The sequence below is a fragment of the Leucoraja erinacea genome, chromosome 2, assembly GCF_028641065.1.
Source record: "Leucoraja erinacea ecotype New England chromosome 2, Leri_hhj_1, whole genome shotgun sequence".
Classification (NCBI taxonomy): domain Eukaryota; kingdom Metazoa; phylum Chordata; class Chondrichthyes; order Rajiformes; family Rajidae; genus Leucoraja; species Leucoraja erinaceus.
Genome location: NC_073378.1, coordinates 18944792 through 18968723, shown reverse-complemented (window position 1 = coordinate 18968723; position 23932 = coordinate 18944792). Strand labels below are relative to the sequence as shown.

Below are 23932 nucleotides of genomic sequence, written 5' to 3'. Positions count from 1 at the left end.
AAAACTCTCAAAACAGGATGTTTGCCTCCTTTTCACTGCTGCAGCCTCAAGGGGAGGTCCAATTGAGGGAGATCAAATGCGACACAAGAATTGCCCATTGCACAATTCCCTCTCAGAAGGCCAATACTGGCAAAGCTTAAATTAAAAATGCAAGTCAAGATCTAAACTGTGGACAAATATAGACTTTTTTAAAAAGTCAATAGCAATTTGCAATATTTCTGTACCAATATCTATTATTATTTAAAAATCTGTGGCTGCTGCAGCCGTCCGTCCGGCTGCCGGCTGCCTTTCTTCCTTTTGATTCGCTGCTCCTTCCTATCAGCTTCCAACACACTTCAAAACAAAGTTGCAAGACAGGAACACTCTGAACTTTTCACCTCAATGGGATATCACAGCAAGTGCTTCAACAGGAGGGGGAGGGCCAATTGATATTGCAATTGGAACTGCTGCAGCAGGCAGGGGAGGTGAAATTGGAAAAAAAAATAATCCACTGCTGAGGGAGGCAGGGGAGTGCTGGAATCTTACATTTGGGAACGGGTTCAGTTCCGTTGGAGGAGACGGGTGCATGGTGGAATATTGGGTTGGGGGATCACACCATTTTGGGAGCAGACCCAACGGGTCTGCACTTGGTCTAGTATAAACTTAAAAGTCTATTTGGAGTAACCACTGGCATTCTTTCCCTTACGAGCTCCCAAATCACTCTCATTTAGAATTCCCTATCTCATGTAATTAGCGAAATAATGATTTAAAGGCTAAATTTATCTCTGCCATTACAGGGCAAGTTGGGATTCGCAGTAAATAACAGTCCTGCTCAGATGTATCCAGCGCAGATGTAGGATGTTTTTTGATATATTAATGGCACGAAAAGAACATTTGAGAAGTTGAGAGCTTCTTGGCCTCGGTTGCAATATGAATGAATTTACTCTGACATGCATAGCAATTCAATTGACATGTTTTGTGAAATATTTAATTTTTATGATTGCGTATCTGATATTATGCCTTTTGCAAAATTAAATTTTAAATCCTAGAGTCAAGGATTCATGGAGCTATATAGCACCGAGGCTGGCCCTTTGGCCCAACTAGTCCATGCCGGCCAAATTGTCTAACCAAACTTATCCCCCAAGAGGTACCTGGCCCATATCCCTCCAAACTGGCCCAAGTGTCCTTTAAATGTCACAATTGTACCTGCCTCCAACACTTCCTTTGGCAGCTGATTCCATACATTCAATCATACTGCTCAGAAAGGAACTGGATAGGCGGCATGGGGGCGCAGCGGTAGAGTCGCTGCCGTACAACACTTGCAGCGCCGAAGACCCGATTTCGATCCCGACTACGGGTGCTGTCTGTACGGAGTTTGTACATTCTCCCTGTGATCGCGTAAGTTTTCTCCAAGATATTGTGTAATCCTGGAGTATTGTGTACTGTTTTGGTTTCCTAATTTGAGGAAGGACATCCTTGTGATTGAGGCAGTGCAGCGTAGGTTCACGAGATTGATCCCTGGGATGGCGGGTCTGTCATATCAGGAAAGATTAAAAAGACTAGGCTTGTATTCATTGGAGTTTAGACGGATGAGAGGTGTTCTTATAGAAACATAAAATTATAAAAGGACTGGACGAGCTAGATGCAGGAAAAATGTTCCCAATGTTGGGCCAGTCCAGAACTAGGGGCCACAGTCTTAGAATAAAGGGGAGGTCATTTAAGACTGAGGTGAGAAAAAACTTTTTCACCCAGAGAGTTGTGAATTTATGGAATTCCCTGCCACAGAGGGCAGTGGAGGCCAAGTCACTGGATGGATTTAAGAGAGAGTTAGATAGAGCTCTAGGGGCTAGTGGAGTCAAGGGATATGGGGAGAAGGCAGGCATGGGTTATTGATAGGGGACGATCAGCCATGATCACAATGAATGGTGGTGCTAGCTCGAACGGCCGAATGGCCTCCTCCTGCACCTATTTTCTATGTTTCTATGTTTCGATATCCGGGTTCCTCCCACACTCCAAAGCCGTACAGGTATGTAGGTTAATTGACTTAGTGTATGTGTAAATTGTCCCTAGCGTGTATAGAACAGCGTTAATGTGTGGGGTGATCGCTTGGCGGTGGGCCAAGGGGCCTGTTTCCACGCTGTATCTCTAAACTAAACTAATCTAAATACTCAGTGTCTGCTGGATTGCTCATTCATTGAGCTGCCACAGACTTGATGTGGCAAATAACGCCCGCCCTACTGTAATCTCTCTATGATTCTGTGAACTCAATTCCAGTAACATGAAATTCAGGGGCAATGTGGAAAAGGCAGAAGAATGAAGTGGAGAGGGAAAGATAGATCAGCCATGAGGGAATGGTGGAGTAGACTTGATGGGCCGAATGACCTCATTCTTCTTCCATAATTTATTCTGGGAACCAGGAATTATTGATTTTTTTTTTTGCTAAGGTTTTTGGCAGCCAGTTCTAGAATTCCTAAATTCTTCTGTCAAAATAACTCAAAGGCACCATGTTTGTTGACCAAAATTCTTTACCTATTTGACCCGAGCTTATGATTTATTCTATCTAAGTATTTGTATTTCATTCATCTTTTTTAAGTCAATAATGTGCAGGAAATGTCCAAGTGTTAATTTACCAATTTATGACTGTACAAAGACCAAGCAGGAGTAAGCATTTTAAATCGACTCCGTCATTCAATAAGGTCTGATTGTAATCTGCATTCCTGCAAACCCTGAGTAATTTTTCAAGATTGTTTGTTTTTTTGCCATTAAAATAATTAAAAATCTTTCTTCCATCCTCCTTTGAGAGAGAGAGACCTGCTATGTTCTGAAGGAAATTATTTTGCCTCATCCCCATCTTAAACGGGCTTTTCCTTATTTTTAAACAGTATCTTGTGATGGATGTCTAGACTTGGAATGCATTTGTGCAGGGTTACCAGACGGCTGAGATTGTGAGCCGTCTGAAGTCTTTGAAGAGGCGTATTTTCTCATCCTAATGAAACTGGCATCGGTGTGCAGTAGTGTTGGGCGTCAGCTGGAGAAAGTTGGGGGCCCAGCACAGAACGCTAGAGGCAGGAAACATGTTCCCGATGTTGGGGGAGTCCAGAACCAGGGGCCACAGTTTAAGAATAAGGAGTGAGCCATTTAAAACAGAGATGAGGAAACACTTTTTCTCATAGAGAGTGGTGAGTCTGTGGAATTCTCTGCCTCGGAGGGCGGTGGAGGCCGGCTTTCAAGAGAGAGCTAGATAGGGCTCTTAAAGCGAATGGCATGTTGGCCTTTATAACAAGAGGAATCTAATATAGGAGTAAATAGGTCCTTCTGCAGTTGTACAGAGCCTTAGTGAGACCACACCTGGAGTATTGTGTGCAATTTTGGTCCCCTAATTTGAGGAAGGACATTCTTGCTATTGAGGGAATGCAGCGTAGGTTTACAAGGTTAATTCCCGGGATGGCGGGACTGTCATATGCTGAGAGAATGGAGCAGCTGGGCTTGTACACTCTGGAGTTTTGAAGAATGAGAGGGGATCTCATTGAAACATATAAGATTGTTAAGGGCTGGACACGCTAGAGGCAGGACACATGTTCCTGATGTTGGCGGAGTCCAGAACCAGGGGCCACAGTTTAAGAATAATGAGTAAGCCATTTAGAACGGAGACGAAGAAACATTTTTTCTCACAGAGAGTGGTGAGTCTGTGGAATTCTCTGCTCAGAGGGCGATGGAGGTAGGTTCTCTGGATGCTTTCAAGAGAGAGCTAGATAGGGCTCTTAAAAATAGCAGAGTCAGGGGATATGGGGAGAAGGCAGGAACGGGGTACTGATTGGGGATGATCAGCCATGATCACATTGAATGGCGGTGCTGGCTCGAAGGGCCGAATGGCCTACTCCTGCACCTATTGTCTATTGTCTAATATTAGGCATTGCAGATGCTGGATATTAGGAGCGTTCTTGAGCTCGAGCAGCAATGTTTTGGGAATTCCAGGTTGTTACTGCCGAGGTGAAGATCCTGATGAACAACTGACTGGAAAGAGGTAAGTAAGAGTGAGGGCGAAACATCATTGTGGTTGCCAGAGATAGTCAATGTCTCTGGAACTGTGAGGCTTTGATGAATTGTTTGCAGTATTTGATTGTTTTTTGACCTGGGGAAAGGCCTTTGAATTCTGGAAGCAAATGACATAACGAGGTATTTGGGAGTGGGTTGTGCAGATCTTGCCTTTTGGTTCCTTCCCTTCCTATCTGTTTAGAGATGTTTGCTACACTTCAGTTTAAGACTCCCACAGAGTGAATGCTTTCCCACCTGCATCTGAAGTACAGATTGGGATTGGAGCCAGATTGGAGCCTGCATATTGCAGTTATTGCAACTCTTTGTACAATGCAGTTTTATTAGACCCCATATTTACCTGGGCATCATGGTCAATGTCTTGCCACCTTAAGCTCTTAACATAATCTTCCTTTTTTTTCCAGATGCAGAGGGAGATGGTATACACAAAAGAAGCTCCTCCTTCCTTCCGCCACCATGGACCTCTTCCTCACGGACCACCAAATTCTCCACCGATAACTCAATCAATGCCACCTTCACCATCCAGAATCCCGTACAATGGAGGAAGGACCTTACCTATGCCAGGCAGTGCCACTGTCCCTCGGGACCGGCTGTCCAGCGTGCCACCATCAAGGTCCATATCCCCCAGTCCGAGTGCCATCTTGGAGAGGAGAGATGTGAAGCCCGATGAAGATATGAGTGGTAAAAATATTCCCCTCTTCCGAAACGAAGGTCTGTACGCTGATCCTTACATGTATCACGATGGAAGAATGAGTATCGCTTCATCTGGTGCAGGAATCCCCGGGGATGTACCCGATCACATGCTGTACCATCGGGCTTCGCTGAGGTCTGGTAACCCATACCAAAACGCCAGTGGGCAAGCTGACATGATGGAACAGCCGATGTACAGAACGAAGCCCAGGAAATACTCTGATGGCTATGCACCAGCAATTAGCTCCAAAACACCACCACCTTCTCCTCAGAAGTTAAGTGAAATGCGCATGATTGATATACACGGGCAGAGCACTCACATGGCTCACCTGGCCCAGCTTGACAGATCATCTTCCGTACGAAACTCCCTCAGGAAAGACTCTGGGCCAGCGATGGTCATGGAATCCTCAGTGATCAAGTCGCGCAGCGCTGCTTCCTCGCCTTCCATTTCTGATGTGGTGCCGTTTTCAGCTGATAAGCTAATGCCAGGCTACGGTGGGGCTGCAGGGACACCAAATGATCCAGAGACCAGGTGAGGGTGACCAAGAGGTGATTCGAAATGGTGATAAAAAGTTGAAGAATGGAGCCTTTTTGGAAAAGTGAACTCTGCAGGTTTTTAGATTAATTGTTGAATAGACTCGAACTCTATTCCCTGGAGGGCAGGAGGATGAGGAACGATCTTATGGAGCTGTATAAAATAATGAGAGGAATAGATTAGGTGGTCGCGTGGAGTCTCTTGTTTAGTTTGGTGGAATTGAGAAGCAGAGGGCATCGGTTTGAGATGAAGGGGGAAAGATTTTATAGGATGCTGAGGGATAACCTTTTCACACTATGGGTGGTGGGTGCATGGAACGAGCTGCCAGAGGAGGTAATGGAGGCTGGGACGATCACGACGTTTAAAGAAGCAATTAGACAGGTACATGGATAGAACAGGTTTAGAGGGATATGGGCCAAACGCAGGCAAGTGTGACTAGTTTAGATTGGACATGTTGGTCGATGTGGGCAAATTGGACCGAAGGGGCTGTTTCCACTGTGTGACTCCACGACTTATGAATGAGATGAACGCAGGTAAGAACCTGATAGATTTGTTAACATTTTGTGAAATATTTACACAAGGTTCCAGAATTTGGGCCTGGGTGCAATGAAGAAGCAGTAATGCATGTCCCAGTGTTATTTGGAGTGGAACGTCGAGATGGTGACATTCCCCAACGCCCGCTGCCCTCGGGCTTCCAGCTAGTGGATGAAAGCGTGATTTATATCATGCTGAGCCTTGGCTGGAACACACTTAGATTCTTCCATTTTGGATGATATCGTTATTTTTACCTCTCCCTCGTGTGCCTTCCCTGTAATAGTATAAAACACCAGTATTGTGCTTTCATCTGTGAGTTGGTGCAAAGAAACTTTATCCAATCCGTAGCACATGGTAAAGTTCTTCTTGGTAAATAATGACTTTAAAGGTAGAACTCCTGTTATTCCAGGTTGGTTTGTGTGGTCATTTTAATCAATCTGGGGCTAAACAAAATATTTTACATTCGTCATTTTCTTGTGAGCTGTTATTTACCCTCGGCCTTCTTCCCTCCGATGTCTCTCTCGTGCCTTAACATGAGATGGTTCAGAGAAAGAAAATATTCTGTTCACTGACCTCTGTTCATGATGATCCTGGCAGTCATTTGAACCATCTGTTAAAACAGAGCATGATGACTCTTTATTACCCTGTAGGTTTGTCAGCCCCACAAACATGTCGACAAGTATAGCTGCCAACTTCCAAACATTCTGCCCCAATCTATTGAAAAAAACAGTGGAATGTGTCATTGAGGTGACACTCAAAACTTGATTTATCGTGTCCTGATCAGTTCTGCAAGTGTGGATGGGTTGGAGTACAAACAGGCATGGTTATACATTATTTCACTGAGCTATTGACTAAATTGAACTATTGCTCTTTGCAAATGGAGGAGAGCTGACTCAGGGACTGATTTTTTTCAAAAGGTGGTTGCTCATATTTTCAATTAGTCTTAACCCTTTTGAGACTTGAATGTCTTTTGAATCATGCTTATTTGTGAATTGTCAAAGAAAGAATTTTGCTGATGCCCATAAAGCTGCTTCTTGGAGAAAGAACAGTGTTCCTATTCACGTTCCTTTTGACAAGTATGCTGCCATTTTACCTCCAAAACGAATCAAAACTGGACACAGGATTGGCTTGATGGCAGGAAGCAGAAGTGATCGTGGAAGATTGCTTTTTGGAGTAGAGGCCTGTGACTAGTGATGTGTCACAGGTGTCAGTGTTGGGCCCATAGTTTGTTTGGCACCTACATCAATGATTTGGATGAGAATGTACAAGGCATGATTTGTAAGTATGCAGATGATACTAAAATACCGTATTTCCCGGCAATGAAGATGCACCCCCCCACTTTCACCGGTTGCGCCTGTGCCAAAGGGCACCATGGCGGGCTGGTGGGCGGGCCGGCAGAAGGCGCTGAGGTGGCGTCTGGTCCCGGCGACCGGTCACAACCACCCGAGCTACTTCCCTCCCCGGCCCCAATGCGGTGGCTTCGTGCCCGGAGCGCCGTGGCAGCGGTGAGTGAGTTGCTGGCATGATCCCCGACCCCCTCCTTCTCAACGCTCCTGCCCTCTCTGCAACTTTACCCCTGGCGGCCCAGCGATGTTTACTACTTTGTACAGCCCAGGCCATGCTCACCAGGGCCAGACTCCCCACACGCTGTGGAAAGGAACTCTCTCCCCCCAGCGGCGCTGTCCTTTTACAGCCGCTTCCCACTTCACACAGTTCCTGGGTCGAAGACGTGGCAGGTTCTGTGGAGCAGTCGCTACGAGAGTGGCATTGCTCGGCCTAACCTTCGGCCTCCAAGACGCAGGTAAATTTTCGGGCTTTATTTTAGAGTAAAATATAACATCTTGGACGCGGGGAAATATGGTAGATGAAATTATAAACAGTGAAGATGGTTATTGAGAATTACAGCAAGATCTTGATCAGCTTACAGTTTAGTTTGTTGTTTCGTGCACCAAGGTACAGTGAAAATCCTCTGCTGCAAGCCATCCAGTCAGTGGAAAGACAATACATGATTACAATCATATAACCATATAACCATATAACATCGAGCCATATATAGTGTATAGATACAGAAGGGAATAATGTTTAGTGCAAGGGAAAGTCCGATCAAGGATAGTCCAAGAGTCACCATTAAGGTAGATAGTAGTTCAGCGCTGCTCTCTGGTTATGGTAGGATGATTCAGTTGCCTGATAACAACTGGGAAGAAACTGCCCCTGAATCTGGAGGTGTGCGTTTTCACACTGGTATACCTTTTGCCCGATGGGAGAGTGGAGAAGAGGGAGTGGGCTAGGGTGTATCTCATCCTTGATTATGCTGCTGGCCTTGCCGAGGCAGCATGAGGTATAAATGAAGTCAATGGAAGGCAGGGTGGTTTGTGTAGAGGAATGACGAAAGGAGTTTAATTCGGATAAATTTGAAGAGTTGCATTTTGGGAAGGCAGGGCCTTCACAGTGAATGGTAAGATCCTGGAGAGTATTGTAGAGCGAGGGATGGAGGAGTAGAATTACTTAGTTCCCTGAAAGGTGATGAAACGTTCTGATGTTTCTTTCAGCCCTGCCCTTGGCTCAGTGTTAGTCTATTATTGTCACTTGTAAATAGACACAGTGAAAAGCTTTCGCAATCCAGTTCTGTTTTGAATGTCATGGTTGAATCTGCTTCCATTGTACTCCCTGGCAGTGCTTTCCAGATCACAAGAATTCTGTTTGAAAATAAAGTGAAATATTTCTTAATCTGATCTTTGGTTATTTTGGCAGCTGCTTTAAATCGACATCCCCTGGTTGCCAGCTATCTTACCGCTGGAAGCAGTTTCAACATATTTACTCTTACTAAATTGCTTATGATTCTGAACACGGTCAAATCTCTCGACCTTTCCTATTTAAGAAGAGTGACGTCAGGATCTCTCCTCAAGTGTGATCCCTTTTCCATGGTGCAATTCTAGTAAACCTCTTTGACACCTTATTTAATTTAGTTTAGTTTAGAGACAGAGCGGGAACAGGCACTTCGGCCCATCGGGTCTGGGCCGACCAGTGATCCCCGCACATTAACACTAACCTACACCAACTAGGGACAATTTTACATTTACAAAGCCAATAAACCAAGTACATCTTTGGAGTGTGGAAGGAAACCGAAGATCTTGGAGAAAACCCACACAGGTCACAGGGACAAACTCCGTACAGACAGCACCCGTAGTTGGGATCGAACCCGGGTCTCCGGTGCTGCATTCGCTGTAAGGCAGCAACTCTACCGCTGCGCCACCGTGGCAGCCCTGACATTCTCGTGTCCTGGGCTAAACACAATGGTCCATCTAAGTTTGAACTATCATTTCAGAAAAGCTCAGGAGGAATAACATAAACATTCTAGTAACTTGTCTTTCTCTCAGAGAGTAATGAAACTCCGTCCCTGAGGGTAGTGGAAGCTATCGTTAGAGATATTTAGTGTGGAGAGGGACATATATTGGAAAGACTGAGGAATTGAGAGCAATGGGGGAACTGGTGCAGAATAGATCAGCCACAATCATGTTTTGGTTTAGTTTAGAGATGCAGCGCGGAAACAGGCCCTTCAGTCCACTGATTCCGGCCCGACCAACGATCCCCGTACACTAACATTATCGTACAGACTAGGGACAATTTGCAATCTTTATTAAAGCCAATCACCACAAACTACAAACGTGTATGTCTTTGGAGTGTGGGAGGAAACTGGAGCACCTGGGGAAAACCCATGCGATCATGAGGAGAACATACAAACTCAGTACAGATGGTTTTGATGTGTGGGGCAGTTTTGTTGGGGCTGGAGGCCTGCTCCTGTTCCTTCTTTGAGTTTTTATGTGTTCCGATAATTGGTGTGACCAATTGTTTAATTAATATTTTTATTAGAAGCCATGTACAGTAGTATTAACTGCGGCATATGACAAAATACATTTAGACATAGACATAGAAAACATAGAAATTAGGTGCAGGAGTAGGCCATTCGGCCCTTCGAGCCTGCACCGCCATTCAATATGATCATGGCTGATCATCCAACTCAGTATCCCGTACCTGCCTTCTCTCCATACCCCCTGATCCCCTTAGCCACAAGGGCCACATCTAACTCCCTCTTAAATATAGCCAATGAACTGGCCTCAACTACCCTCTGTGGCAGAGAGTTCCAGAGATTCACCACTCTCTGTGTGAAAAAAGTTCTTCTCATCTCAGTTTTAAAGGATTTCCCCCCTTATCCTTAAGCTGTGACCCCCTTGTCCTGGACTTCCCCAACATCGGGAACAATCTTCCTGCATCTAGCCTGTCCAACCCCTTAAGAATTTTGTAAGTTTCTATAAGATCCCCTCTCAATCTTCTAAATTCTAGAGAGTATAAACCAAGTCTATCCAGTCTTTCTTCATAAGACAGTTCTGACATCCCAGGAATCAGTCTGGTGAACCGTCTCTGCACTCCTTCTATGGCAATAATGTCCTTCCTCAGATTTGGAGACCAAAAACTATACGCAATACTCCAGGTGTGGTCTCACCAAGACCCTGTACAACTGCAGTAGAACCTCCCTGCTCCTATACTCAAAATCCTTTTGCAATGAAAGCTAACATACCATTCGCTTTTCTGTACTGCCTGCTGCACCTGCATGCCTACCTTCAATGACTGGTGTACCATGACACCCAGTGAGATTTAATGTACATCTTCCATTTTAAATTTAACAAAAAAGAAATGGAACAAGAGAGAAAGAGAGTGAAATAAACAGTGAATGTGTAAACCCCTAGACTACCAGATAGTGCAGTCCAGGAGTGAATAAGTAAAAGCCTATAGAAGAATAAGAAGACAAAAACAAAAAATAATAAAGGAAAAGAAAAAAAGGACCATTACATGTTGATATACCTGCTTCATTTCTCACCACACCCATCAATTGTGAGTGCGGTTTGAGTGAAGGGGTTAATCTTCTCACAATAATAATAATAATAATAATATCTTTTATTGTCATTGCACATCAGTGCAACGAGATTTGGTATGCAGCTTCCATCCGATGTCAAAACAATAATAAATAAATAAACTGTGCGATGTGACCATCCGAGGGAGGCAGTCCAGGGGGGATGGGGGGGGCAACTCAGCAGGGCCGGTTCAGAGGCGCTATAGCTCTGGGAATGAAGCTGTTTCTGAGTCTGGAGGTTCGGGCGTAGAAGGCCTTGTAACGTCTGCCGGAGGAAAGTAGTTCGAACAGTCCGTTAAAAAGGGTGTGATGAGTCTTTATGGATGCTGACGGCCTTCCTGAGGCACCGTGTGTAGTAGATGCCCTCCAAGACTGGTAGCTGTGTCCCAATAATCCTCTGCGCTCTGTGGACGACGCGCTCAAGAGCTCTCCTCTCCGCCTCCGTGCAGCTAAGATACCACACAGAGATGCCATATGTTAATATGCTCTCTGTGGTGCAGCGGTAGAAGGTTGTCAGCAGCTGTTGGGGCAGACCAGTCTTGTTTAATGTCCTCAGGAAGAATAGTCATTGCTGTGCCTTCCTGACCAGCGTAGCGGTGTTGGTGGAACATGTGAGGTCCTCTGAAATGCGAGTGCCCAGAAACTTAAAGCTGGACACTCTCTCCACACTTTCCCCGTAAATGGAGATTGGGGCGTATTCTCCATTATGGGACCTCCTGAAGTCAATAATGAGCTCCTTGGTTTTGGAGGTGTTTAGTGACAAGTTGTTACATGTGCACCAGTCCGCCAGGTTCTGCACCTCCGCTCTGTAATTTGTTTCATCACCGTCGGTGATCAGCCCCATCACTGAAAAAAGGCATGGAAAAAGCGGTACTCAGCTGTCCCTACAACTGATTGAAGTGCTCACACCAACTTGATGGACTTTTTTTCCATGCCTTTTTCAGTAATTGTATTGTGCTCATGTCTCCAAAACAAAACACTGGAGCGAGTCAAAGTGCAACAGGCTGAAGCTTGAGTCTTTAAATCTCCCTGCGTAGATTCCTGAAATCCCACATTCCTGCTTTTCCTTTATTGTGATAGTCTGGTTATTGAAAGAAATCATAATGAGGCCACGTTTCAAATACCAAAGTTATTATTACTACTTTTATTTATTTTTTGTGCACAAAAACTGCTTGCATATTTAAAAAAAAAATAGCTGGGAAGTCTGCTCCAGAATAGTGAAACATAAAATACATTCACAATGAATAATGAGCAACTGTCCTAATAGGATTTTTGTTTGGCAATGATTCAAGTTTTCTTGGTTACATTTAACCTGGGTGGGTGGTCAAATGGAACACTGTGTACGTGTATTCATTTAAGTTGTTTAAACAATGCATTGACCAGATTTGACTGAGCTGTTAGATTTACTAGAGCTGAATGCACAGGTTTTAGTGTGCTCAGACTGAAGTTTCCCCCTTTGGCCCAGTCACTGGATCTGGCACAGTTAGTTGTTTCTCGTTGGGGCTGTCGTTGTGTTGCTATAAATAGCCCCTGGATTAGGATTGGGAGATAATCAAGAAAGGTTTCTGCTTCTGGCAATTGGCCTCTTGCTCTTCAGTTTAAGTTTCAGAGATGCAACATGGAAACAGGCCCTACTGCCCACCGAATCCACTCTGACCATCGATCACCCATGCACACTAGTTCTATGTTATCCCACTTTCTCATTTACTCCCTAAATGTTGGGGGCAGCTTTTTTAGAAGCCAATTAACCTACAAACCTGCACGTTTTGGGATGTGGGAGGAAATTGGGGATACCCGGAAGATATCCACCTAGACACAGGGAGAATGTGCAAACTCCACACAGACAGCTCCCAAGGGGGGTCAGGATTGAACTCGGGTATCTGGCAGTGTGCGGCAGCAGCTGTGCCACCCAAAGTTACACTTGTGTAAGTGTGGATGGGCATCCGAGGATGGAGACAGGTGTGATGCTCTCCGAGGTGGAATCATTTGACTCTTGACTCTCCAGGTTCACATACACATGACCACTAGAGCAAACTGCGTTAGAGTGCTATTAGTGAAACTATACCCAGTGAAGAGTGAATACCTTCAGGAGAGGAGAAAATCCGTTGTGAAATTAACTGAAATTCCTGCCCTTGTGCCCATGTCTGTTTAACCTGCTAAGACAGGGCACGTTCTCTTCAATGACTGAACGCTAGACATTCCCTTTTAGTTATTCCTGCAGTTTTCCTCCTTCATCTTTAACTGCAGTAACTTGCATCTTGCCCAGTGGCATCTTTCCATATCTACATGCAGTGTGGCCTCCTTGAGCTGATGCCAAAGCAATGCCATTAGGCAGAAAGCAGAGAGAAATTAGATTACCACTTCAACAGCTCTCCCTTTGTTTCTTCAGCAGTTCTAGAATTCTGAATATGAAACTGGTACCATCATTGCCACTGTCGAGATAATGTTATGTACCCCCACTCCGGCTGTGAATGGGACAATGGCAGTCGACATGTTGTATGGTGGCTGTGATTTTCTTGAAACTCGCATGTTGATGTAATTGTTAGTTTCTGGTTATGGAGTAAACTATTATGTCAGACTGCCCTATGATCTTCCTAAATGGAAGTTGCTTGGAGTGCAGAACCAGCACTCTTCCTTGATATTTGCTTTTGGCAGTTTGAATTAACACTAACTTTTGATGCGATTGAGCTATTCCCTGTGGTCACAATGTTTTCAGTTTCCCAAGGAGACCATTTGGCGTATTGAGTCCATGAGAAGGTCTTTGCCAATATGGTATGACAACCCAGAATATGAATGCTGAACATCTAGATTTTTCACCCCAAAAGTTGCAAAGTATTGAAGCACAACTCAGTGAAAACCACACAGGTCATCATGCATGACAGTGCTATCATTACTCCCAGATGCAGGAAAAGCTAATGATTATCTTGGGACCATAGTTAGCCAAGGGGGAGAGTGTTTCAGAGTTCACCACCTGGTTTCAGTGATACTTTAGCCCATGTTATGGATCTGTGTGGCATGGAGGTCATCTGCCATTTCACTAAGCGATCCCTTATGCTGCCACATTGGCCACTTGGGACATCTCCCGGAGGAGGGTCACCACCGCACGACCCATCAGGATTTTTTTAAATTATTATTATTAGCCATTTATTGTCACTATACATGTACAATGAGATTAAAAGTAGCTCGTACTCAGTGCATACATATAATTTAGTACAAAAAACAAGAAACAGAAAACAAAACCAAAGGGGGGGGGAGATAGGTGCACAATTCTGCAGCGCTATATACATATCTATAAAGGCAAAATGGTGAAGGATGAATAGGTAGTATTCTTAGGCAGATGTTTAAAGATTATATTAAATATTAAAAAATGTTTTTAAAAAATATTAAAAATGACAGTTACAATACACATTACAGTTCCAAATTTCAGTACGTGGATAGAATAGATGGAAGTCCGGGTGTTGGGCTGTGAAGTCAGTGCATGTGTGAATTAAGAGTAGTTATGACTTTCGGAAAACAACTATTCCTGAGTCTATTTGTCCTGGATTTGATGCACCTATAGCGCCTTCCAGAGGGCAGCAGGTCGAACAGTCCAAACGCAGGATGGGAGCTGTCCTTGATGATATTCTTTGCCCTGCTAAGGCAGCGGGAGGTGTAGATATCCATCAGGGAGGGAAGAGGGCAACCAATGATCTTCTGTGCACAATATAAATAGAATAGGACTAAAATCCTCATTCCCGAGCTTGGTCAGTCCTGAGAGTCCTAGCTCAATTGGTCAGATGGAATGCAGGAAGGCAAGTTGTAGTGGATGCCACTTGTAAATATTCTTGCTGTGCGATCACACAACTAAGAATTGTTGCATTAGAAAGATGCATGTACTTGGCTTCTAATCTCACATTTTATTTTGCACTATTTTACACATGAATAAGGGTACTGACTGCCAATTAAAATGTTTAACCATGGAGAATTTCGTGAAGGTGTCAAGTCAAGATTGGTTAAAACCTTTCCCATTTATGGCCTTGGTCTGCTGCTCTGGATATAGAAATACTGATTTATCATCAGCAATTGTATATAATGCTGTGCAGATGTTCAGACCAAAGGGCCTTAGTATTAATGCCACCAAGACCAGCAGGTGTGAGTTGAGATGAAGAACTAAATGCACAAATTACCACTCCAATCACATTGCCTTTTTTACATTGGCAAGTTTTGTGACATCAGTTGAGTTTATTGTCACATGTACCAATGTATAGTGAAAAGCCCTTGTTGCGTGCCAACATAGAGGGAGTACAGAGAAAGTTCACCAGACTGATTCCTGGGATGTCAGGACTTTCATATGAAGAAAGACTGGATAGACTCGGCTTGTACTCGCTAGAATTTAGAAGATTGAGGGGGGGATCTTATAGAAACTTACAAAATTCTTAAGGGGTTGGACAGGCTAGATGCAGGAAGATTGTTCCCGATGTTGGAGAAATCCAGAACAAGGGGTCACAGTTAAGGATAAGGGGGAAGTCTTTTAGCACTGCGATGAGAAAATCATTTTTCACACAGAGAGTGATGAATCTCTGGAACTCTCTGCTACAGAAGGTAGTTGAGGCCAGTTCATTGGCTATATTTAAGAGGGAGTTAGATGTAGCCCTTGTGGCTAAAGGGATCAGGAGGTATGGAGAGAAGGCAGGTACAGGATACTGAGTTGGATGATCAGCCATGATCATATTGAATAGGTACAGGCTCGAAGGGCCGAATGGCCTGCACCTATTTTCTACGTTTCTATGTTTCTAACCAGTCAGCAGAAAGCCAACACATGATTACAATCAATCTATTTACAGTGTATAGATACATGATAAGGGAATAACATTTTGTGCAAGATAAAGCCAGCAAAGTCCAGTCAAGCATCGTTCGAGGGACATCAAAGAGGTAGATAGTAGTTCAGCACTGCCCTGAGCCTGTCTCCACGAGGCAGTACATTATATTAACATCCAAATGCAAGTCGAGGCTTGTTTATTGGCTATCAACTATCGTAGTGTGTTTTTCCCAGGCTAGGGAAACCTGGCAGTAAGAGGGTGGAACCTGCTCGCTAAACAATCTAAGCACCTGTTTGACACCAGTGGCAGTGAACCGAGGAGCAGGATTGCCTCGTGACTCCTTCCTGAAACTTACTTCTCCCCAGTACTGATTATGGATTTTTTCTCCCCACGCTAGGATGCCATACCTTCCCAACTTGATCCATATCATTTCCCTGCAGTAATTAACCATTTCCTCACCGCCCATCCTCCACGCATCCACCATAATGTCCTCTTCCTGTGTGATGTTCGCTCTATAATGTCGGGGAACCATTTATAAAATCCAAAGCCTACAGCCATCTCCTGGGCAGATACAGAGCCACAGAAATGATCATCAGATGCTGTGCTGCCTGACCTCGTTGAATGAGGTTATGAATCTGCTGAGTGGTCCTCTTTGTGCTCTAATTAATCTCTGAATCAGTAGACTGCAAATGCACTTCATTTGCATTATGAGAAGGTATTGACCCTTACTTAATAGACAAAAGTAATTAGTCAGCAATTTTCAATTTGTTTTTCTCCTGATCACGTATCGTGAAGAATGCAGGCATATCCCTGGAACGAGAATGTGCATTCGTGCTTTTCTGTTCCAGAAATTTACTACTGCAAATGTCTGAAACTCATTGGCTTTGACCACTATAATTGAGATTCAAGCCCAACCAGCTATTTTCTTCATTTCATGCCATTACAACCACTTCCCAATGTTAAAATAAATCACAAGCTTTAGAAGGTCACAAAATTCTACTTATAAACCAGTTTAGCACATCAGACCAAAGTTCCACAGGTGGGCTATTTTCACATGATTAGATTTCACAGGAACACGGTAGATTTATGGGGATTATTTCAGCAGTATGAAAGGCTTATTATTTGAATGTTGTGATATGATTTTGCTTATGTGGTCTAAATCCTGGTCGAGCTGCCAGTATAATAATATCCAATCGTTATTACAATGAATATTTTTCAATAGAGTCAAACAAATAAAGGGATTTTTGGATTTAAATACAGTTTACAAATGGTGTTTAAGCCATTCCTCTCTTCCATGTTTTCTATTGCTGTGGAAGTATTTCATGTAATGAGCAGTCTGCTGTGTGTGCAGAGTGAGTTGCTTCCCTGAGTGGGCTTACAGTATTTTTATTATCTTGTTAGATTTATAGGACAGCACAGGCTTTGAATGTTAAATCCCTTGCTAGTGCCGTGACTGCTGAGTAAAAGCTCACTAACTCAAGCTCAGGTTAATTGGAAATGGACAGTAAATAGATGTTACCTTGTCAATAGAAATGAAAAACTTTAAAATCATAATTATATGGCACGGGAACAAGTCTTGTGATCCAGTTTGTCCATTCTAATTACCCTTTCACACTAGTTCTATGTTATTTAACAAGTCTTTTCTGCACTAGGGCCAATTAACCAACAAACCCCATATGTCTTTAGGATGTTGTCGGAAACCGGAGCACCTGGAGGAAACCCTGGTGGGGGGGGGGGGGGGGGGGTCACAGGGAGAACGTACAAACTCCACACAAGCAGCACCCAGGGTCAGGCTCAAACCTGGGACTCTGGTGCTATGAAGCAGTAGCTCTTCCAGCTGCACCACTATGCTGCCCTAGTCACAATTGCCGGTATTTTGTCCATATCCTTTTAAACCTCTCCTATCCATGACACTAGTACATTATCAAGAATATGCAGCAGGGTTCAAACCTGTGTGAGGATTCCTCGTTAGATTTTAAGTCCAGCACCTAAACCACTCAGCTATCGAAGCTCACGAGCTGTTCATTTTAAGTACATTTACCTGTTGCTCCTGAATTTTGATGGGAGAGTAGCCAAGTGATCTGTTCCTGCTCCTAATTGCACATAATAATGGCACACTGGCCTTCATTAGTTAGTGTATTGCGAAGAGATGTTGGAAGGTCATGTTGCAGTTGTATAAAGGGCCTGTCCCACCAGCATGCGACTGCATGACAAGCACGACCTAACGTGGTCGCTTGAGCCTACGGCCTCGCGGGGCCGGTCCCACTTCAATCGCCGGAGCCGTATGGAGTTGTGTGGGGCTGGTCCCGACATCGCGCGGGGCTCAAAAAAACTGACACTGTCCAAAAATCCCGAGCGACAACGGCCTGCCAGCCCGCAGCCGCATTGATTCCGTATGCAGCGTCTCGATGGGCGTACGCAGCGTCTCGACGCCGTACGCAGCGTCTTGACGCCGTACGTGTAGCGCGTGACGTTGCGCGATGACGTCACCGCCTGGCGTGCCGTTGCGTGATTACGTAACCGCCCGATGCCGTGCGACGTCCAAATTCAGTCGGCCCGCCTCCTGCCCAGCTGATTGGTGAGTATGATATCGGGACCAGCTTCAGACGGCTCCGCGGTTGGAAGTGGGACCGGCCCTGCGAGGCCGTACAGCTCAAGCCACCACGTTTGGTCGCGCTAGACGCATGCAATCGCATGCTGGTGGGACAGGCCCTTAAGATGTTACTGAGACTGCATTGGGAGTATTGCGTTCACACTTCTGGGCACCATGTTATAGGAAAGATATTGTCAAACTTGAAAATGTTCAGAGAAGATTTACGAGGATATAGCCAGGACTAGAGAATCTGAGCTATAGGGAGAGGTTGAGTAGGCTGGGTCTCTATTCCTTGGAGCGCAGGAGGTTGAGGGCTGATCTTATAGGGGTGTATAAAATCATGAGAGGAATAGATTGGGTAGATGCACAGAATCTTTGCCCAGGGTAGGGGAATCGAGGACCAGAGGACATAGGTTCAAGGTGAAGGGGAAAAGATTTAACAGGAATTTGAGGGATGACTTTTTCACAAAAAGGGTGGTGGGTGTCTGGAACAAGCTGTCAGAGGAGGTGGTTGAGGCTGGGACTATCCCAACGTTTAAGACACAGTTAGACATGTACATGAATAGGACAAGTTTGGAGGGCTTTGGACCAAACGCAGGCAGGTGGGACATGTTGGCCGGTGTGGGCAAGTTGGGCCGAAGGGCCTGTTTCCACACTGGATCACTCTATGACTCAATGATTAATTAGTCTGTTCCAATGCACAACTAAAATCTGACTTTTTTTTACTTAGGGAACGAATGAAAGCTATGGAGAAACAGATTGCTAGTTTGACGGGACTTGTTCAGTCTGCACTGTTCAAGGGAGGCAATGGTACAAAAGAACTTCCCAGGTAAGAGAAAAGGAACATAAAAACAGAAAATGATGGAAACATTCAGTAAATAAAAAACTTACACATTTACTTGGTTTTTCTTTCCTCAGTGAGAAGTTAAAAGGTGTGCCACAAACCATCATCAATGAGATACAAGGTAATTATTTCTTCATTTTCCAAATGGAAACATTTTCTCTAGAATACTTCAAATGTATTGATTGATCACAGTGAGTAAATGCAACATCATGTATCACACATTTTATAGCTCAGAGGAAATGGAAAGGACCAATTTAACATCACAAGCAATTTTAATGGAGGAGATGAATGTGTTCTTTGGAACTGCTCATACATTCAGTAGCCTCCTCCATAATCTGGCAACATAGGAGGGCTTTGGTTTAGCGATTCATTTAAAGGAGGTATGTTCTTAAAACATGGTACCATGTCAGTCCTGAAATGCTTGGCTCAATTCCTGAAGTAGTGTTGAGCCATAAGTTGCTGACTTGGAAGATCAAATGACATCAATTAAGCAAACTGGATACATATACCACCTAAAAGGCTCACACACCTTGCAGATTGACAGGGTACTTCCTTTGGCAGCAGGTAATCTGGAGGAAATAGATTCAACCCTCAGCAAAAAGAAAATATACATGGAGGCAAAAGAAAATGGCGGCACAGTGGTGCAGCGGTAGAGTTGCTACCTTACAGCTCCAGAGACCCGGGTTCGATCCTGACTATGGGTGCTTGTCTGTACATTCTCCCCGTGACCTGAGTGGCTTTTTCCCGGGTGTTCATGTTTCCTCCCACGCTCCAAAGGCATAGAAGTTTGTGGGTTAATTGGGTTGATATAATTGTAAGTTGCCTGTAGTGTTTCTTGGATAGTGTAAGTGTGCGGGGCCTTTTTCCACACTGTATCTCTAAACGAAACCAAAAAAAAATGATAATCAACTTGAAACCAGTACAGCACATCCTAGAGGAGACCAATAGAACAAGTGAAGAGGTATCAGAAGGCTTTGTGGGATATTGGAATTGAGAAGTTTTTCACTCTGTGTGTGAACCTTTGCTTATTAGTTATAATTCATTTTTTATTGAAGTACTCTGAATCTGACCTGGGCAACATTGAGGTTATTGCACCTGCCTGACATTTTAGCTCAAATCCTTTGCTGAAGATATGACAGCAATGGAATATTTTAATAACATTCAGCTATTTGCATTTGTCTCTTGTGCTGGCTTGGGTTGAAAGCAGAGTTGCATTTATTCCAGACTGAAATAAGTGCATGCCAGGCAGATTGTTTCAGTGTACTTCTGGGCAGCACGGTGGTGCAACAGTGGAGTCTATTTCAGTGCCAGAGACCCAGGTTTGATCCTGACTACAGTAGCTGCTTGTACAGTATTTGTACATTCTTACCGCCACCTGCGTAGGTTTTTTTCCCACACTCCAAAGGTTTGTAAGTTAGTTGGCTTGGTATAATTGTAAATTGTCTCTAGTGTTTGAAGGATAGTGTAACAGTGGGCCGAAGGGCCTGTTTCCGTGCTGTATCTTGAAACTAATCTAAACGATGAACTCTGAGCTATCGGAGATCTGCAGAGTCTGAAACTCTGAGAAATTGAGAGCTATTGCGTGCATCAGTGTAACTTATTCATTTATGCTCATCGTCTCTCCTGTTTAGACTTTAGAGATACAGTGCGTTAACATACTCTTCTGTGCACTGAGACAACGCTGACTGGTGATCACCCCGAACACTAGCACTATCCTGCACACCAGAGCCAATTTTATCATAACCTATTAATATAACCATATGACCATATAACAATAACAGCACAGAAGCAGGCCCTCAGCCCTTCAAGTCCGTGTCGAACACTTATTTTCCCCTAGTCCCATCTACCTGCGCTCAGACCATAACCCTCCATTCCTTTCCCGTCCATATACCTATCCAATTTATTTTTAAATGTTAAAATCGAACCTGCCTCCACCACCTCCACTGGAAGCTCAATCCACACAGCTACCACTCTCTGAGTAAAGAAAGTTCCCCCTCATGTTACCCCTAAACTTCTGTCCCTTAATTCTCAAGTAATGTCCTCTTGTTTGAATCTTCCCTACTCTCAATGGGAAAAACTTACCCACGTCAACTCTGTCTATCCCTCTCATCATTTTAAAGACCTCTATCAAGTCCCCCCCTTAACCTTCTGCGCTTCAAAGAATAAAGACCTAACTTGTTCAACCTTTCTCTGTAACTTAGTTGCTGAAACCCAGGCAACATTCTAGTAAATCTCCTCTGTACTCTCTCTATTTTGTTGACATCTTTCCTATAATTAGGCAACCAAAATTGTACACCATACTCCAGAATTGGCCTCACCAATGCCTTGTACAATTTTAACATTACATCCCAACTTCTACACTCAATGCTCTGATTTATAAAGGCCAGCACACCAAAAGCTTTCTTTACCACCCTATCTACATGAGATTCCACCTTCAGGGAACTATGCACAGTTATTCCTACAATCTACAATCTACAAACATGCAAGTCTTTGGAGTGTTGGAGGAAATCAGAGCACCCTGAAAAAACCCGCATGGTCACAGGGAGAATGTACAAACTCTTTATTGCCCTTTAGTTTGTCTATGAAGAAACAGCAAGAGCCTAACACTGTGGGACTGTAGAGGAGCCTTACTGTCTTGCTGCTATTTTAGTGCAGTCAATCAGTCTGGCATGTAAGGAAACTTGTCGCCACTGCGGGAGATTAAACTATCTTGTTACAGAAGTAGGATCATACGGTATTTTCTGATAGTTATTTTTTTAGATAAGTCATACCTGACCAACCTTGTTGCAATGGCTACTGGGCTGCACTAGATGTGGGTAATGTGTATTTTCAAAATGGCACTTCATGATCCTAAATAAGGGACGCAGCAAACGTGCTGCTGCAGTGAGGTGGTGTTGTGCATAGGAAGATAATTGGCGAGGAGAAAACAGAAATGAAGGAAAAGTGGAATGGAATGGAATATTGTCACAAAGCACTGTGAGATTCTAGATCTATATCGGTGAGACCAAGCGGAGGTTGGGCGATCGTTTCGCCGAACACCTCCGCTCGGTCCGCAATAAGCAAGCTGACCTCCCGGTGGCTCAGCACTTCAACTCCCCCTCCCACTCCGTCTCCGACCTCTCTGTCCTGGGTCTCCTCCATGGCCACAGCGAGCAGCACCGGAAATTGGGGGAACAGTACCTCATATTCCGCTTGGGGAGTCTGCATCCTGGGGGCATGAACATCGAATTCTCCCAATTTTGTTAGTCCTTGCTATCTCCTCCCCTTCCTCAGTCCCCCTGCTGTCTCCTCCCATCCCCCAGCCTTCGGGCTCCTCCTCCTTTTTCCTTTCTTGTCCCCGCCCCCGATCAGTCTGAAGAAGGGTTTCGGCCCGAAACGTCGCCTATTTCCTTCGCTCCATAGATGCTGCTGCACCCGCTGAGTTTCTCCAGCTTTTTTGTGTACTGTGAGATTCTTTGCTTGTATACCCAAGGTGTACAAATAGCAGCCACCTATGGCATTGACAAAGTTACAACGTACGCCGGCTCCACCAGTGCAGAAAGAAGCCATTCAGACCATCAGGCCTGCTCTTTCCATACCTTTTAAAATCATTTTTAGTTTCAAGTTTGTGGATTCTGCTTCCAATGTTGTTCGTGGATCACGCTGTTATAACATGAATTACACTAATCTCTCCTTTTGTATTGTTTGTGATTGTCTTGCATCTGTACCCTGTTGTTATGACTGCAGCAACCAACGAGATCAGTACCTCCTCCACACATTCCTATTCACTGTATGGAAACTCATTCTGATGTCTGGTCTTAATCTCTCTTTAATAGCAGCGGCACCAGTTTCTATTTCACACTCCATGTGTATTCCGGACTGATTTCCAAATTAAGCAAATTCCAAAAAAATGCACTTTGAAACTTAGGGTTTTGAAGATTCAATGGTATTGCATTTTACAGGATAAGGTTATTCAGTATTATGAGTGAAATTATTTTTAACCTCAGTGGGAGGCTAATATTGTAGATCAAGGGGCTGCAGATGCTGGTTTACAACAAAGTCACAATGTGCTGGAGTAACTCAATAGGTTAGGCAGCATTTCTCAAGGACACAGATAGATGATATTTCAAGTCGGACACTTTGTTGAGAGCAGCATTTCCTATTGGTGACTAAAACACAGTGTTTGTACTGGTTGAAACGTTATACGCCTCTTGCCTCTAATAATAATAGTGGCATGTTAAGTTCCCACCCACTTACCTTTTTTTTGTGGGTGACTGATAGAATTGTTTCATTTAATTTTGAATTCCGTGTATCCTAGAGCCTTGGGCTCTAGCTCAGCAAGGACTGAATTAGCTGCACATATGATTTATGAACCTTAGCAGTGATTATAGGGAGCTGACTCATTCCATCTGTCTAGATTAGTTTGAAATTCAAGTTTCAGAGTGATTACTGTCTAATAAAATGTGCCAAAGTGATTGAAGAACATTTGCAATCTGTTCAAAGCAGATACGCCACCCTTAATCCAAATGTGAGAAAAAGTAGATTAATTGGTTGTACAATCAGGTGAGGTTACAAGTACAATACAAGTAGTTGGTTGTACAATCAAGTGAGGTTAAATCTGATAAATTTTAGAAAACTGCATAAACTACTTACAATGTTTGATGATGTATGCAAATTATCTATATATTACTAAAACTCTCATCTTGTTTGTGATTCTGTCTGTCTGCGTGCAATTGTCCCATCTGCTTCCGGAACTACACCAAAATGGTACACGATAACACCACAATTTTTGGACCACCTTATTCACAATTGTCTTGTGGTGTGTTTTTATCAAGTTTCGTTCAGATTGATGTTATATTTTACAAGTTATTCACTTTTTTAACTTTGCAAAATCCAGTTTGAGAAAAAATCACTTGAAATCACAGTGGCAGTTAGCAGCTATGACGTCACAATGGGATCTTATTTACCTAAACTGCCCGACAGCAGTGTTTCACTGGCAGTTAGCAGCGTATGACAT

At 43.9% G+C, this 23932-nt stretch overlaps 1 protein-coding gene across 5 annotated transcripts in view; it reads left to right on the top strand.

The window, feature by feature from the left end:
- Positions 1-23932, top strand: part of LOC129707370 (sickle tail protein homolog) — a 171373-nt gene that overhangs the window by 62172 nt on the left and 85269 nt on the right. For all 5 annotated transcript variants that reach the window (XM_055652365.1, XM_055652358.1, XM_055652383.1 and 2 more), the window contains 3 exons: positions 4437-5254; positions 18823-18921; positions 19011-19057. In XM_055652365.1, coding sequence (XP_055508340.1) covers positions 4437-5254; positions 18823-18921; positions 19011-19057 — 964 coding nt within the window. The remainder of the gene's footprint in view (positions 1-4436; positions 5255-18822; positions 18922-19010; positions 19058-23932) is intronic.